The 14,148-nt window shown below is 39.7% G+C and overlaps 1 protein-coding gene across 7 annotated transcripts in view; it reads left to right on the forward strand.

Moving 5' to 3' along the window:
- FNBP1 (formin binding protein 1) overlaps nucleotides 1-14,148 on the forward strand; it is a 143,141-nt gene that overhangs the window by 33,878 nt on the left and 95,115 nt on the right. For all 7 annotated transcript variants that reach the window (XM_061199766.1, XM_061199764.1, XM_061199765.1 and 4 more), the window contains exon 2: nucleotides 10,724-10,839. In XM_061199766.1, coding sequence (XP_061055749.1) covers nucleotides 10,724-10,839 — 116 coding nt within the window. The remainder of the gene's footprint in view (nucleotides 1-10,723; nucleotides 10,840-14,148) is intronic.

A 14,148-nucleotide genomic window follows, 5' to 3' on the forward strand; every position in this document is an offset into this window, starting at 1 on the left:
TCTTTGGGTCAGACACTGGGTTGTGGCAGTGGGATTGAGACTTGGTATCCCCTGTCTTGGAAAGGGACAGCCTGTTTTTGCTTGACCTTCTTTACTTAAAATTGGAAGTGAGTAAATTGCTAAGTGTTTAGATAATCTTTTTCATTGACGTTAACTAAGTTTCAGGTGCCAGGGCTTAAAAAAATTTTTCCCTGTGATATTTCTATAATATTTTGCCCAACGCCCCACACACACCTGGAAATATTTTTATAGAGTTTAGAAATAAGTCAGACTTTTAAAATCTGGCTTTTCCTTTTCATTAAAAATTTAGCTTATATACTTTGCTCTTCATTAGTCTTTGGACTGCCTTCAAAGTTCTTCCTGGTATTTAGAGTGTGGTTTCCTCCTCTTTCCCTCCCTCTTTTCTTCTGCCCTTGTGTTGGTCTTGAACATGCTTCCTGGAGGAGAGAATCACCCGTGGAGGACAGTGTGGGATGTTTGAGAGGTACAGTGAGTTCTCCAGGGCACAGAGGAATGCTGGACAGCTGGAGGAGGGGAAGGGGACTGAACTCTTGCACCTGCTGATGGAGTGGGCTCGGGAAAGGAACCGGTTCATATTTAGACAACCTTCAATGTTCCAAGCTGATGCACAGAAACCAGGAAATGAATGAGGAGATTCCGTGCCAGGTCGAAGCCAGACAGTAACGATTCTGGGTGTTTGTGTTACAGATGTTCATCTTACAGTCATGAGTTGACTAAGCAAAGCCCCTCTTGTGTGCTGTCACAATGAGACAGAGCGTTTTTTCTTATAAAGAACAAGATTTTGTTCTCTGACTAGTTTCTATCTTCAATTAGCATTGATTCAGCCCACTACTTAACAAGCTAGACCCAGCTTTCTGAACCTAGTTTTTATAGCTTCATCATCCTTTTTTTTCTTTCTTTCTTCCTTCCTTCCTTTCTTTCTTTCTTTGAAGTATAGTTGATTTACAGTGTTGTGTTTCAGGTGTACAGCAAAGTGAATCAGTTGTACATGTACATATATCCACTCTTTTTTAGATTCTTTTCCCATATACGTCATTATGGAGTATTGAGTAGAGTTCCTGTGCTATACAGTAGGTCCTTGTTGTTTATCTACTTTATATACAGTAGTGTGTGTCTGTTAATCCAAAACTCCCTAATTTATCCCTCCCCCCTGCACCCATCATCCTTAATTCTTTGCCTCCTCTGCTTAAGATATTTGATAATGCCTATCTGGAAAAATACTGTTAAAAATATCATTTATGAAGTTAGTGGGTTGGTTTGTTTTTTTTTTTTAATGAAACAAAGTAAGCGCTATTTGAAATGTTTTTTCCTTAAAATCTTATCCTTTGCAGTCTCTTTCACCCAGTGTGTTTGGGGGAGTTACAGATGTTTGTTTGTTGCTTTTACTGTATCCAGAGGAACAGAGATGGGGGTGGAAAGTGACTAAGGTGTTCTAAGAACATTGAAATAGGCCAGAAGCTCATTGTGGCATCTTTTTTTTTTTTAAATAAATTTATTTATTTATTTATTTTTGGATGTGTTGGGTCTTAGTTTCTGTGCAAGGGCTTTCTCCGGTTGCGGCGAGTGGGGGCCACTCTTCATCGCGGTGCGCGGGCCTCTCACTGTCGCGGCCTCTCCTGTTGTGGAGCACAGGCTACAGACGCGCAGGCTCAGTAGTTGTGGCTCACGGGCCTAGCCGCTCCGCGGCATGTGCGATCTTCCCAGACCGGGGCACGAACCCGTCTCCCCTGCATTGGCAGGTGGATTCCTAACCACTGCGCCACCAGGGAAGCCCCTCATTGTGGCTTCTTAAAGGAATACGTTCCATAGCAATTTCCCCTCCAAATCTCATCTGCTTGGACTCTGGTAGAGTCAAAATTCTGGTGCTTTTTCTCCATGTTATAGTTGTCACCTTCTCTTTTCACTTCAGGATGCAATGTGAAATCGCATCACATTTGGCTGAGGGCACCCCACATTCATTAGCCCCAAGTCTTCTGCTTTCTGGGGCCTCTCATCTGTTGTACATCCAACATTAGCCTCTTTATTGCCCTTTTTACACAATATAATTATCGTTAGAAAAATTCCAAAATGCAGCTTTTCATGTTCTGTGCGCCTTTCCACATTCTTCATGTCACTAACTTCATCCATGTGCTGTTGCCTCAAACTTCAGCTAAAGTTTTTTTTTTTTTTTGACTCATACATGTATTTTCATCTTGTGTTTGTTTATGTTCTTACCGCTCATGTTTCCAATGCAATGTCTGGAAAGAACCGTGAACATGGACTAATTCTTTAGTCTTTTCATTTTCACAACAGAAAGAGTGTTCGATGGTGACTCGTTACAGCAAATATACCTAAATTTGCATACCTATTTTTATGACATGTTGTAGACTTGCTTTTTAAAGAGATTCTGAGTTCAGGAAAACCTTTCATTTTGCGTGCATTCCCTTCCTAACTAAAATCCATTGTATTAACTTGACTGTCCAGCCATGACCCTATGATATCAGAGCCCCTATTTTGTCAATTATGTCACAGGCTCTTGCTTGAGTAGGCATTTTCAACCCAAGGAGCACACCACACTAATTCACAGGACCCGTTTCAGAATCAGCAGATGTATTGTGTATATGGTTTGACAGAATCTGCCTCTACTTGTATTGCCAAAACACAAGGGTTTCTGGCTGCTTGAAAGAAACACTCTAATGCTGCCTTTCACATTTTATCTACTGTGGTCAAACATTGAAGTCACTTTGGGTAATGGTTTTTCATCACTTTTAAGGTTTGACAACTTTTATGTTGAACCTATATTTGGGGTTATTTCTGCTTTTAATTTAATGTATGAGAACAGGTCTTCTTTTGTCCATGAAAATGAATTGAAGTCTTTGTTAAACATTCAAGAAATAGAATTGCAGGTGGTATTTTGGATGACACATTTTTGTTTACTAAGTTTTTAAAAATTAATTAATTAATTAATTTGGCTGCGTCGGGTCTTAGTTGCAGCACGTGGGATCTTCACTGCGACGCACGGGCTTCTTGCTAGTTGTGGTGCGCGGGCTCCAGAGTGTGTAGGCTCAGTAGTTGCGGCGCGAGGGCTTAGTTGCCCCGCGGCATGTGGGATCTTCATTCCCCGACCAGGGATCGGACCATGTCCCCTGCATCGGAAGGTGGATTCTTAACCACTGGACCACCAGGGAGGTCCCTTGTTTATAAAGTTTTATAAAACTTTTTTTGTTCCTGTAGATGCAGCCACTTGACTATTCAGACTCAAATGGATTTTTTAAAACATTTTTTTAAATTGATTTATTTGGTTGCACCGGGTCTTAGTTGCAGCACGTGGGCTCCTTAGTTGTGGCATGCGAACTCTTAGTTGCGGCATGCATATGGGATCTCCTTCCCTGACCAGGGATTGAACCTGAGGCACCTGCATTGAGAGTGTGGAGTCTTATCCACTGACTGCACCACCAGGGAAGTCCCTAAAAACACTTTAAATAGAGGTTTTGTTACATTTACTGAGGATAAATCTATGCCTTCTGACACTCTTATTTTTTAATTTTTATTTTATATTGAAGTATAGTTGATTAACAATGTTGTGTTAGTTTCAGGTGTACAGCAAAGTGATTCAGTTATACATATACCTGCATCTATTCTTTTTCAAATTCCTTCTGACACTCTTCCCTCAAAGAGAAGAGGAAGCCAACACCGGTAATTGCATTCCAAGCGATTCTGTTGAAATGGAGCCATTTAAGGTCTGCCGCTTTATAAAGTGCCCAAGTCCTTAGGAAAGTGGATTTTTACAGAATTAGAGTATCCTAACATGGTGGTTTGATAGCACAGATGGAAGTGCCCCAGTGATATGGCGGGGATAATTCCCTTCCCTGAGTAAGTAACTTGCTGCAGAGGGACGGATTTAAGTGGAGGAGAGCTACCCTCAGTATACCCTTCCTCTGAGTCTGAGCCATTTACACAGAGGTAACTTTAGCAACTTAGTTTCTTACTAGATTGGCTTTTTCCAGGGATTTTGAATGTATCTGTTTAGCATACTTTATTTATTTATTTGGTTGTGCTGGGTCTTAGTTGCAGCAGGTGGGCTCCTTAGTTGTGGCAGGCGGGCTCCTTAGTTGTGGCATGCATGTGGGATCTAGTTCCCTGACCAGGGATCGAACCCGGGCCCCCTGCATTGGGAGCGCAGAGTCTTAACCACTGCGCCACCAGGGAAGTCCCTAGAATACTTTTTCATTACAGGAAGTATCGTGTTAAAAATTGACCTACACTTTGGAGAAAACTTCCTTGTGGCTGATTTGGGTCTCCTCATCTTAAAGTAAATAGCTTTTGTGCATGTAGTTCCTGTGTTAGTTCTTTTGCATCATTTGAAAAAAAAAACCGAGATTTCAGAAGTCTTCCTAAATAACCAAGAATAATCATTGTATGCTGACCTAGAGAGACCAGTCTCAACCCTGACTGATGGGTTTATATTGTAGGTATATGGGAAGGCAAAATTTGTTTGTATTCAGCTTCATGATTTTTTTTAAAAATAAATTTATTTATTTTTTTATTTTGTCTGCATTGGGTCTTCGTTGCTGCGCGTGGGCTTTCTCTAGTTGCGGTGAGTGGGGGCTACTCTTCATTGCAGTGCAAGGGCTTCTCTTTGCAGTGGCTTCTCTTGTTGCTGAGCACGGGCTCTAGGCGCGTGAGCTTTGGTAGTTGTGGCACGTGGGCTCTGTAGTTGTGGTGCACGGGCTTAGTTGCTCTGTGGCATGTGGGATCTTCCTGGACCAGGGATCTAACCGGTGTCCCCTGCACTGGCAGGCGGGTTCTTAACCACTGCGCCACCAGGGAAGTCCCAGCTTCATGATTTTTTAGAAACTGATGAAGATACAATGAGCCAAACAAATGCCAGAGTTCATGCTTATTTCGGTTCAATCTTCAGTGTATAAAGGAGCTTAATCACAGTCTAGGACAGAAAACCACACCTGAAAAATAATTGTGAAATACAGCAATTGTATACTGTATACAATTGCAACTTTCCTCATTTGTCTCTTCATCTTACTCAGCCTCTTATAGCTGAAAGCTCCTGGCAGGAGCCTTTGGTTGGTTGGAATTCAGGGAGCAATGAGAATTCAAGAGGAGGCTCTGGGGGAGCGGGAGGATTCTGGAAAGGTACCTGTCAGGTTGTAACCAGCTACTTGGACACATCCATTTGCAGTCCTTTTGGCAATTTTGGAGTTATTTGTTGAGTGTATATATAGTATGCTCTTATAAATTAAACATTTTCCATTAGGTCATACATATCTGACTTTCTTCATCTTTGGCAATATGATACTTTCAAGTAGAAATTTTAGGGACTTCCCTGGAGGGGCAGTGGTTAAGAATCCGCCTGCCAATGCAGGGGGCATGGGTTCGAGCCCTGGTCCAGGAAGATCCCACATGCCGCGGAGCAACTAAGCCCGTGAGCCACAACTACTGAGCCAGCGCTCTAGAGCCCGCGAGGCACGACTACTGAAGCCCGCGCGCCTAGAGCCCGGCTCCGCAACAGAAGAAGCCACCGCAATGAGAAGCCCGCACACTGCAACGAAGAGTAGCCCCCGCTCACCGCAACTAGAGAAAGCCTGCGCGCGGCAACAAAGACCCAACACAGCCAAAAATAAATAAATTTAAAAAAAAAAAAGAAATTTTAGAGTATGTGTCATACGACAGTGGTTCCTAAAGTGTGGTCCCTGGACCTCTGGAGGTTCCAGAAGCCCTCTCATGGAGTCCATGCGGTCAAAACTATTTTCATAATGATACTAAGACATTGTCTTTTTCACTGTGTTGGCATTTGTACTGATGGTGCAAAAGCAGTGTTGGTAAGATGGCTGGTGCCTTGGCAGGAATCAGGGTGGTGGCTCCAAACTGTAGTAGAAGTTACTGAATTCTTCACCATTAGTTGTTAAAAAAAAAATCAGTTTTATTTTTAAATGTCCTTGATGAAACAGTAAAGATTATTAATTTTATTAAATCTCAACCTTTGAATATACATCATACATCTTTTTAATAGTGTGTGTGACAAGACAGACAGGAAGTATGCTTAAACCAAAATACTTAAGTGATTGTTTTGAGCTGGTCTAGCTGCTTTTATCATAGGACACCGTTTTTACTTCAAAGAACGATCGACAAACTCTTGGGCATTTGGCAGACATTTTCTCAAAAATGAATGAAGTGAGCCTGTCACCTCAAGGAAACAACTGACAACATTTGTTGCCAATGATAAAATTCCAGCTTTTAAGTGGAAATTAGAATTTTGGAAAATGTGTACATGGCACTGTGAGCTTGACAGTTTCCAAATATTTAAAGACTCATCAGATAAGATAGGTAGTGAAATAAACATGGAATTTTAAAATAGTTTATACTGAAATGTGTCAACACTTGGAAGATCTGCATATATCAGTGAAATAATATTTTCCAAATGACCAATGCATAATGCAGTCATGCGTAGGTAAAAGATCCATTCAAAGTGCAAGATAGACTAGTGCATTTTATTGTAACCAGTATGAAAAATTCATTGCCATGGTTTCAGATTTCACATTGCAGCTAGCCTTTAAGAAACTACTATTTGTTGAGTTTGGGTGTGGTGTCAAATAAGAACATCTGCAATTACCTAGAAAAGGCATTGAAATACTCCTCCATTTTCTAACTACATATCTGTGTGAAGTTGTATTTTTTGATGTACTTCCACCAAAGTAAAGACTCATAACAGACTAAATGTAAAAGAATATGAGAATCCAGCTGTCTTCTATTAAACCAGACATTAAAGAGATTTACAGAAATGTAAAACAGTGCCATTCTTCTCATTTTTTTTTTTTTGTTTTGTTTTGGAAAGTAAAATTCCTAAAAAATAAAAAAAAAATTAAAAAAAAATGCTAGTTACATTAATATATAATGGATTTATTATTGTCTTTTTAAATGAATTGATAGGTATTTTAAAAATCTTTTAGTTTTTAATTTCTGATAGAGTAAATATTGAGAGCTATAAACCATGTAAACAAAAGCTCTTTGGGGTCCTCAACGATTTTTTAAAAAATTTATTTATTTATTTATTTATTTATTTATGGCTGTGTTGGGTCTTCATTGCTGTGCACGGTCTCTAGTTGCGGCGAGCGAGGGCTACTCTTTGTTGTGTTGCGTGGGCTTCTCATTGTGGTGGCTTCTCTTGTTGCGGAGCACGGGCTCTAGGCACGTGGGCTTCAGTAGTTGTGGCTTGTGGGCTCAGTAGTTGTGGTGCATGGGCTCTAGAGCACAGGCTCAGTAGTTGTGGCGCACGGGCTTAGTTGCTCTGCGGCATGTGGGATCTTCCCGGACCAGGGCTCGAACCCGTGTCCCCTGCATTGGCAGGCGAATTCTTAACCACTGCGCCACCAGGGAAGCCCTCCTCAACGATTTTTAAGAGGGCAAAGGAGTCTTCAAAACTGTCATCACGTGACATTAAACAGGAAGGGATGCATTTCCCTCTCTCTCTTTCTCTCCCTCTCCATCCCTCCCTCCCTCCCTGTCTTTAATTGAGGTATAATTCACAGATAATGGAAAGGACTCATTTTTGATAATGGTACCATCCCCAAAGTAGCAAAGGCTATTTTTAAAAACACCACTTAAAATATTTGCTTACAAAAGAGTCTTTTTAAGATTTGAAGTTTTTTTTCCATTAAGTTTTCCACATTTTAGTCAAGAATGTAAGTGGGCTGATTAGTTTTTCATCTGTTTTGAATTTTCTCGTAGCTGCTGTCAAGAAAGTCCATGTTGTGGCCATCCATGTGACAGCAGCAGTAGAGTCTGGCGTCACTGGAGATGTTTTAATGTAGCATAAAAAAGAACTATGCTATATTCACAAGCAAGTACTAGTTTATTTGTTACTGAGTCAGGTTTTTTATTATTAAGATCTTCTATCTCCCTTGGACCCTGTTATTTTAGTAAGTGCTTTATTATAGCTTGCAGATTGCTCTTGAATACAGATAACTTTATTGAAAACATATTGTTGGTTTGAGGCCGTAATTTTTAAGGTGGACTCAATTCAAATGTAGATTTTTTTAAAAAAGTGTTTTGATCTCAAAAGCTGTTGCTTTATATTATACATATTAGGGCTAAAAAGAATTGCAAAGTAATATAATAAGGAAAAATATGAACTTAGGTTGTTAGCAGGACAAGGGTGAAATCTAAGAGCAGACTATCTTAGTAAGTCTTCAAGGAAACATCTATAAACATCTATAGATGTTTATAACATCTATAAACATCTATAACTGCTAAAAATAGTAAGGCTCTGGAGATAGGAAATTATACAGAGGGAGGGCTCTCAAATGGAGGGAGGTGTGTGAAAAGGAATTTTAAATAAATAAGGTCAATATGAAACTATATTAACAAAGGGTTACCGATTAGCAGAGAGCTTTAAAGAAACCTTCTCTAAATAACTAGGAATGATTGTAATCATTACTTGAACTGTTCGTATATTTGCTCTCTCAAGTAGTTTAAAGAGATCTACAGTCTTGTTTACACTATAAATTTGCCTGACAACCCGTGACCTTATAGGTAACATAAATAAATAACATTCTTGAGCAGTGTTTCTTGAAATGAAATCTCAGGGTTTGTGGAATATGTTATTGAGGACCAAGAATCAATGAAAATCTTAAATATTGGTCTCTGATTTTTTATGATAATATTAGAAATTATTAGGTATAAAGGTAAACATTGTACAGTGATTACTTTCAATTAGAAAATATTCTTGTAAAAGAAAGCCTGAATTTCTTAAGTTGAGGTTTCTCAAACTGTTCTGTGGGCCTGGGTGGGAGTAAGGTTGAGGAAATTATTTTTCTTCAGAAGAGGGTTTCTCTTGTGGATCTTGCTTGCAGGATCTTAGTTCCCCGACCAGGGATGGAACCCATGCCCCCTGCAGTGGAAGCACAGAGTCCTAAGCAGTGGACCGCCAGGGAAGTCTCAGGGTTTCTCAAGTTTGAGAAAAAAGTGTCTTGACTCTGCCACCCTCCTGCTCCAGGTCAAGTATATGGAACGTTGTCTCATGTTACAGTTTGCACTGCTTTGAATGGAAAATAGAATCAAAGCACAATGATAGACTTAAAATTGAAGACGCTGGATCTAAAAAATAAGCTGAAGGACGATGCTGAATGTATATTGTAAGATTGTACACGCCTGGGATAGGGTTACATGGTGGCTTTGTGTGTTTGTATTTGACTTGGCACTTTTCCATTTTACATGGTCCTCACGACCGATTTCTCAAATTAGGCGGGGATTCTATCTTCATCTTGTAGGCGGATGACTAAAACCTTGAGATGTTCTGTGGCCTTTCTCTGCGAAGTCCCAGAGCTGGGGCTAGCACCTCATCCGCTATTACTGTTACCTCTCACGAGCAGACTTTCACCTTTGCAAATTCTCTCTTCCCCAATGTTGTGCTAACACCCTCTTCACCTTCGTAGGTCTTTCCGGGCTCTCCTCCCTGGGCTTGGCCCTCTTTATGAATTCAGTGCAGAGCTGCAGCCGACTCTGGGGTTCTGATCCTTGGCTATTGTTTCAGACCTGCCAGCTCCCTGGCCTCCGTCCTTGAGCCCTGAATACATCTGTGTTTCCAACTCTCTTCTGGACATGTCAGTCCCTGACTTCACATGTCACTTCACCCCAAACTGCTGCCCCTCCGCCTGTGTACTCACAGGAAGCAGAACCAAGGAGTCGCCCTAGAATCCTCCCCTCTCCTGCATATCCCTTCCAGCCTCCCCATCCAATCAGTCACGAAGACCAGCTGATTCTTTGTTCATGGTCTATAAAATCCTCCCCTCTGCTCCCAGTTTCTCTGCTGTGGACTATTGAACAGTCCCGACATCCAGCTCCTGGTGATGCTAAACATATCTCTGGTTGTGCCACTCCCTTTGCGAGCCCTTCAGTGGCTCACTTATGCCCACCAGAGAGTCTAGACACCTTAACTTGGCATTCAAAGCCCTGGGTGATCAGGCCGGAACCCTGTAGTTCCGTCACCCACCACCACTCATTCCCTTGCGCCCTACCCCCACCTTGAGCTCCAGCAGGACCGGTCCCCCTGATTCCTGGGCCTCTCCCTGCCTTTGCATTAGGGGTGGCTGGAATACCTACCCGCCCTCTTCCAGACTAGGAATCTTGAGGCAGCCTGTACATCGTGGCTATAATTCTCTTCTTTCTTGTTCCCCAGCCCCAAGCACCATTCCTGGCAAATAGAGTAGGCTTGATGCATGGTTGAATGTTGGAATGAAGTCCGCATGAGTCATTTGTTTGAAGAAAGCAGTATTTTGTAACACTTCTCCCTGCCATTTCCTTGTCCCAAATTTCAGTGAGCTTATCCTGAATGCTAACTTAGAGATAACAGTTAAGGTGCTAATAGTGTGACTGAGTTGACACAGGAGTGTGTTTCATCTCTCAGTTTTTGGTATCTGCAGAAGACACTTTGCTTTGCACTAGAACATTAAATACATCCAAACACCATGTTTCTAACAGGAATAGGGGACGTGAACAGAGGGGTCAGAGTTCAATATCTCAGGCAGTTTTCAAACCAAATTTGGTAATGTTGATTTAAAATTGCTCAGCGAAAAAGCACCCAAGTACAATCATGGAAAATGTTAGAACTGCTTTCTACGTACTGATTTATTGTTGAGAGAATTGTTCACTGAAGTTACGTTAATCACAGAGAAAGATTACAAGCTCTCCCTTTGTTTTTTATTAACAGGATCAATTTGACAACTTAGAAAAACACACACAGTGGGGAATTGATATTCTTGAGAAATACATCAAATTTGTAAAGGAAAGGACAGAGATTGAACTCAGCTATGCAAAGCAACTCAGGTAAGTTAATATTGAGAAAGGTTGTTTGTTAACTGCAGAATGGATGTAAAGATAATTTATATCCTCATTTTATACTATAAATGTATAATCCTTTAAATATTTATTTTCCCTTTTCATGTAAGCTTATATTTCAGTAGAAGCAATTGTTTTTTTTAATATTGAAAATTATTTTTTAGAGGACAGTAAACATAAAAACCAAGTTATTGCTTTTAGGCTCTATTTCTTTTCTTTTTTTTTTTTTTTTTTACAGTCCATCCTCAAGATCCTCAAGATCCTTCGTGTTTCAGCCCCAACAGATTTTCTTCTTTTTTTTTTTTAAAAAAAATTTTTAAATTTAATTTTATTTATTTTTTTATACAGCAGATTCTTATTAGTCATCAGTTTTATACATATCAGTGTGTACATGTCAATCCCGATCGCCCAATTCATCCCACCACCACCCCCACCCCCACCACCACTTTCCCCCCTTGGTGTCCATACGTTTGTTCTCTACATCTGTGTCTCAACGTCTGCACTGCAAACCGGTTCATCCGTACCATTTTTCTAGGTTCCACATACATGCGTTAATATACGATATTTGTTTTTCTCTTTCTGACTTACTTCACTCTGTATGACGGTCTCTAGATCCATCCACGTCTCAACAAATGACTCAATTTTGTTCCTTTTTATGGCTGAGTAATATTCCATTGTATATATGTACCACATCTTCTTTATCCATTCATCTGTCGATGGGCATTTAGGTTGCTTCCATGACCTGGCTATTGTAAATAGTGCTGCAATGAACATTGGGGTGCATGTGTCTCTTTGAATTATGGTTTTCTCTGGGTATATGTCCAGTAGTGGGATTGCTGGATCATATGGTAATTCTATTTTTAGTTTTTTAAGGAACCTCCATACTGTTCTCCATAGTGGCTGTATCAATTTACATTCCCACCAACAGTGCAAGAGGGTTCCCTTTTCTCCACACCCTCTCCAGCATTTGTTGTTTGTAGATTTTCTGATGATGCCTATTCTAACTGGTGTGAGGTGATACCTCACTGTAGTTTTGATTTGCATTTCTCTAATAATTAGTGATGTTGAGCAGCTTTTCATGTGCTTCTTGGCCATCTGTATGTCTTCTTTGGAGAAATGTCTATTTAGGTCTTCTGCGCATTTTTGGATTGGGTTGTTTGTTTTTTTACTATTGAGCTGCATGAGCTGTTTATATATTATGGAGATTAATCCTTTGTCCATTGATTCGTTTGCAAATATTTTCTCCCATTCTGAGGGTTGTCTTTTCATCTTGTTTGTGGTTTCCTTTGCTGTGCAAAAGCTTTTAAGTTTCATTAGGTCTCATTTGTTTATTTTTGTTTTTATTTCCATTACTCTAGGAGGTGGATCAAAAAAGATCTTGCTGTGATTTATGTCAAAGAGTGTTCTTCCTATGTTTTCCTCTAAGAGTTTTATAGTGTCCGGTCTTACATTTAGGTCTCGAATCCATTTTGAGTTTATTTTTGTGTATGGTGTTAGGGAGTGTTCTAATTTCATTCTTTTACATGTAGCTGTCCAGTTTTCCCAGCACCACTTATTGAAGAGACTGTCTTTTCTCCATTGTATATCTTTGCCTCCTTTGTCATAGATTAGTTGACCATAGGTGTGTGGGTTTATCTCTGGGCTTTCTGTCTTGTTCCATTGATCTATGTTTCTGTTTTTGTGCCAGTACCATATTGTCTTGATTACTGTAGCTTTGTAGTATAGTCTGAAGTCAGGGAGTCTGATTCCTCCAGCTCCGTTTTTTTCCCTCAAGACTGCTTTGGCTATTCGGGGTCTTTTGTGTCTCTGTACAAATTTTAAGATTTTTTGTTCTAGTTCTGTAAAAAATGCCACTGGTAATTTGATAGGGATGGCATTGAATCTGTAGATTGCTTTGGGTAGTATAGTCATTTTCACAATATTGATTCTTCCAATCCAAGAACATGGTATATCTCTCCACCTGTTGGTATCATCTTTAATTTCTTTCATCATTATCTTATAGTTTTCTGCATACAGGTCTTTTGTCTCCCTAGGTAGGTTTATTCCTAGGTATTTTATTCTTTTTGTTGCAGTGGTAAATGGGAGTGTTTCCTTATTTTCTCTTTCAGATTTTTCATCATTAGTGTATAGGAATGCAAGAGATTTCTGTGCATTAATTTTGTATCCTGCAACTTTACCAAATTCATTGATTAGCTCTAGTAGTTTTCTGGTGGCATTTTTAGGATTCTCTATGTATAGTATCATGTCATCTGCAAACAGTGACAGTTTTACTTCTTCTTTTCCAATTTGTATTCCTTTTATTTCTTTTTCTTCTCTGATTGCCGTGGCTAGGACTTACAAAACTATGTTGAATAATAGTGGTGAGAGTGGACATCCTTGTCTTGTTCCTGATCTTAGAGGAAATGTTTTCAGTTTTTCACCATTGAGAATGATGTTTGCTGTGGGTTTGTCCTATATGGCCTTTATTATGTTGAGGTAGGTTCCCTCTATGCCCACTTTCTGGAGAGTTTTTATCATAAATGGGTGTTGGATTTTGTCAAAAGCTTTTTCTGCATCTATTGAGATGATCATATGGTTTTTATTCTTCAGTTTGTTAATATGGTGTATCACATTGATTGATTTGCGTATATTGAAGAATGCTTGCATCTTGGAATAAATCCCACTTGATCATGGTGTATGATCCTTTTAATGTGTTGTTGGATTCTGTTTGCTAGTATTTTGTTGAGGATTTTTGCATCTATATTCATCAGTGATATTGTTCTGTAATTTTCTTTTTTTGTACTATCTTTGTCTGGTCTTGGTATCAGGGTGATGGTGGCCTCATAGAATGAGTTTGGGAGTGTTCCTTCCTCTGCAGTTTTTTGGAAGAGTTTGAGAAGGATGGGTGTTAGCTCTTCTCTAAATGTTTGATAGAATTCACCTGTGAAGCCATCTGGTCCTGGACTTTTGTTTGTTGGAAGATTTTTAATCACAGTTTCAATTTCATTACTTGTGATTGGTCTGTTCATATTTTCTATTTCTTCCTGGTTCAGTCTTGGAAGGTTATACCTTTCTAAGAATTTGTCCATTTCTTCCAGGTTGTCCATTTTGTTGGCATAGAGTTGCTTGTAGTAGTCTCTTAGGATGCTTTGTATTTCTGCGGTGTCTGTTGTAACTTCTCCTTTTTCATTTCTAATTTTATTGATTTGAGTCCTCTCCTTCTTTTTCTTGATGAGTCTGACTAATGGTTTATCAATTTTGTTTATCTTCTCAAAGAACCAGCTTTTACTGTCATTGATCTTTGCTGTTGTTTTCTTT

The sequence above is a fragment of the Eubalaena glacialis genome, chromosome 9, assembly GCF_028564815.1.
Source record: "Eubalaena glacialis isolate mEubGla1 chromosome 9, mEubGla1.1.hap2.+ XY, whole genome shotgun sequence".
Classification (NCBI taxonomy): Eukaryota; Metazoa; Chordata; class Mammalia; order Artiodactyla; family Balaenidae; genus Eubalaena; species Eubalaena glacialis.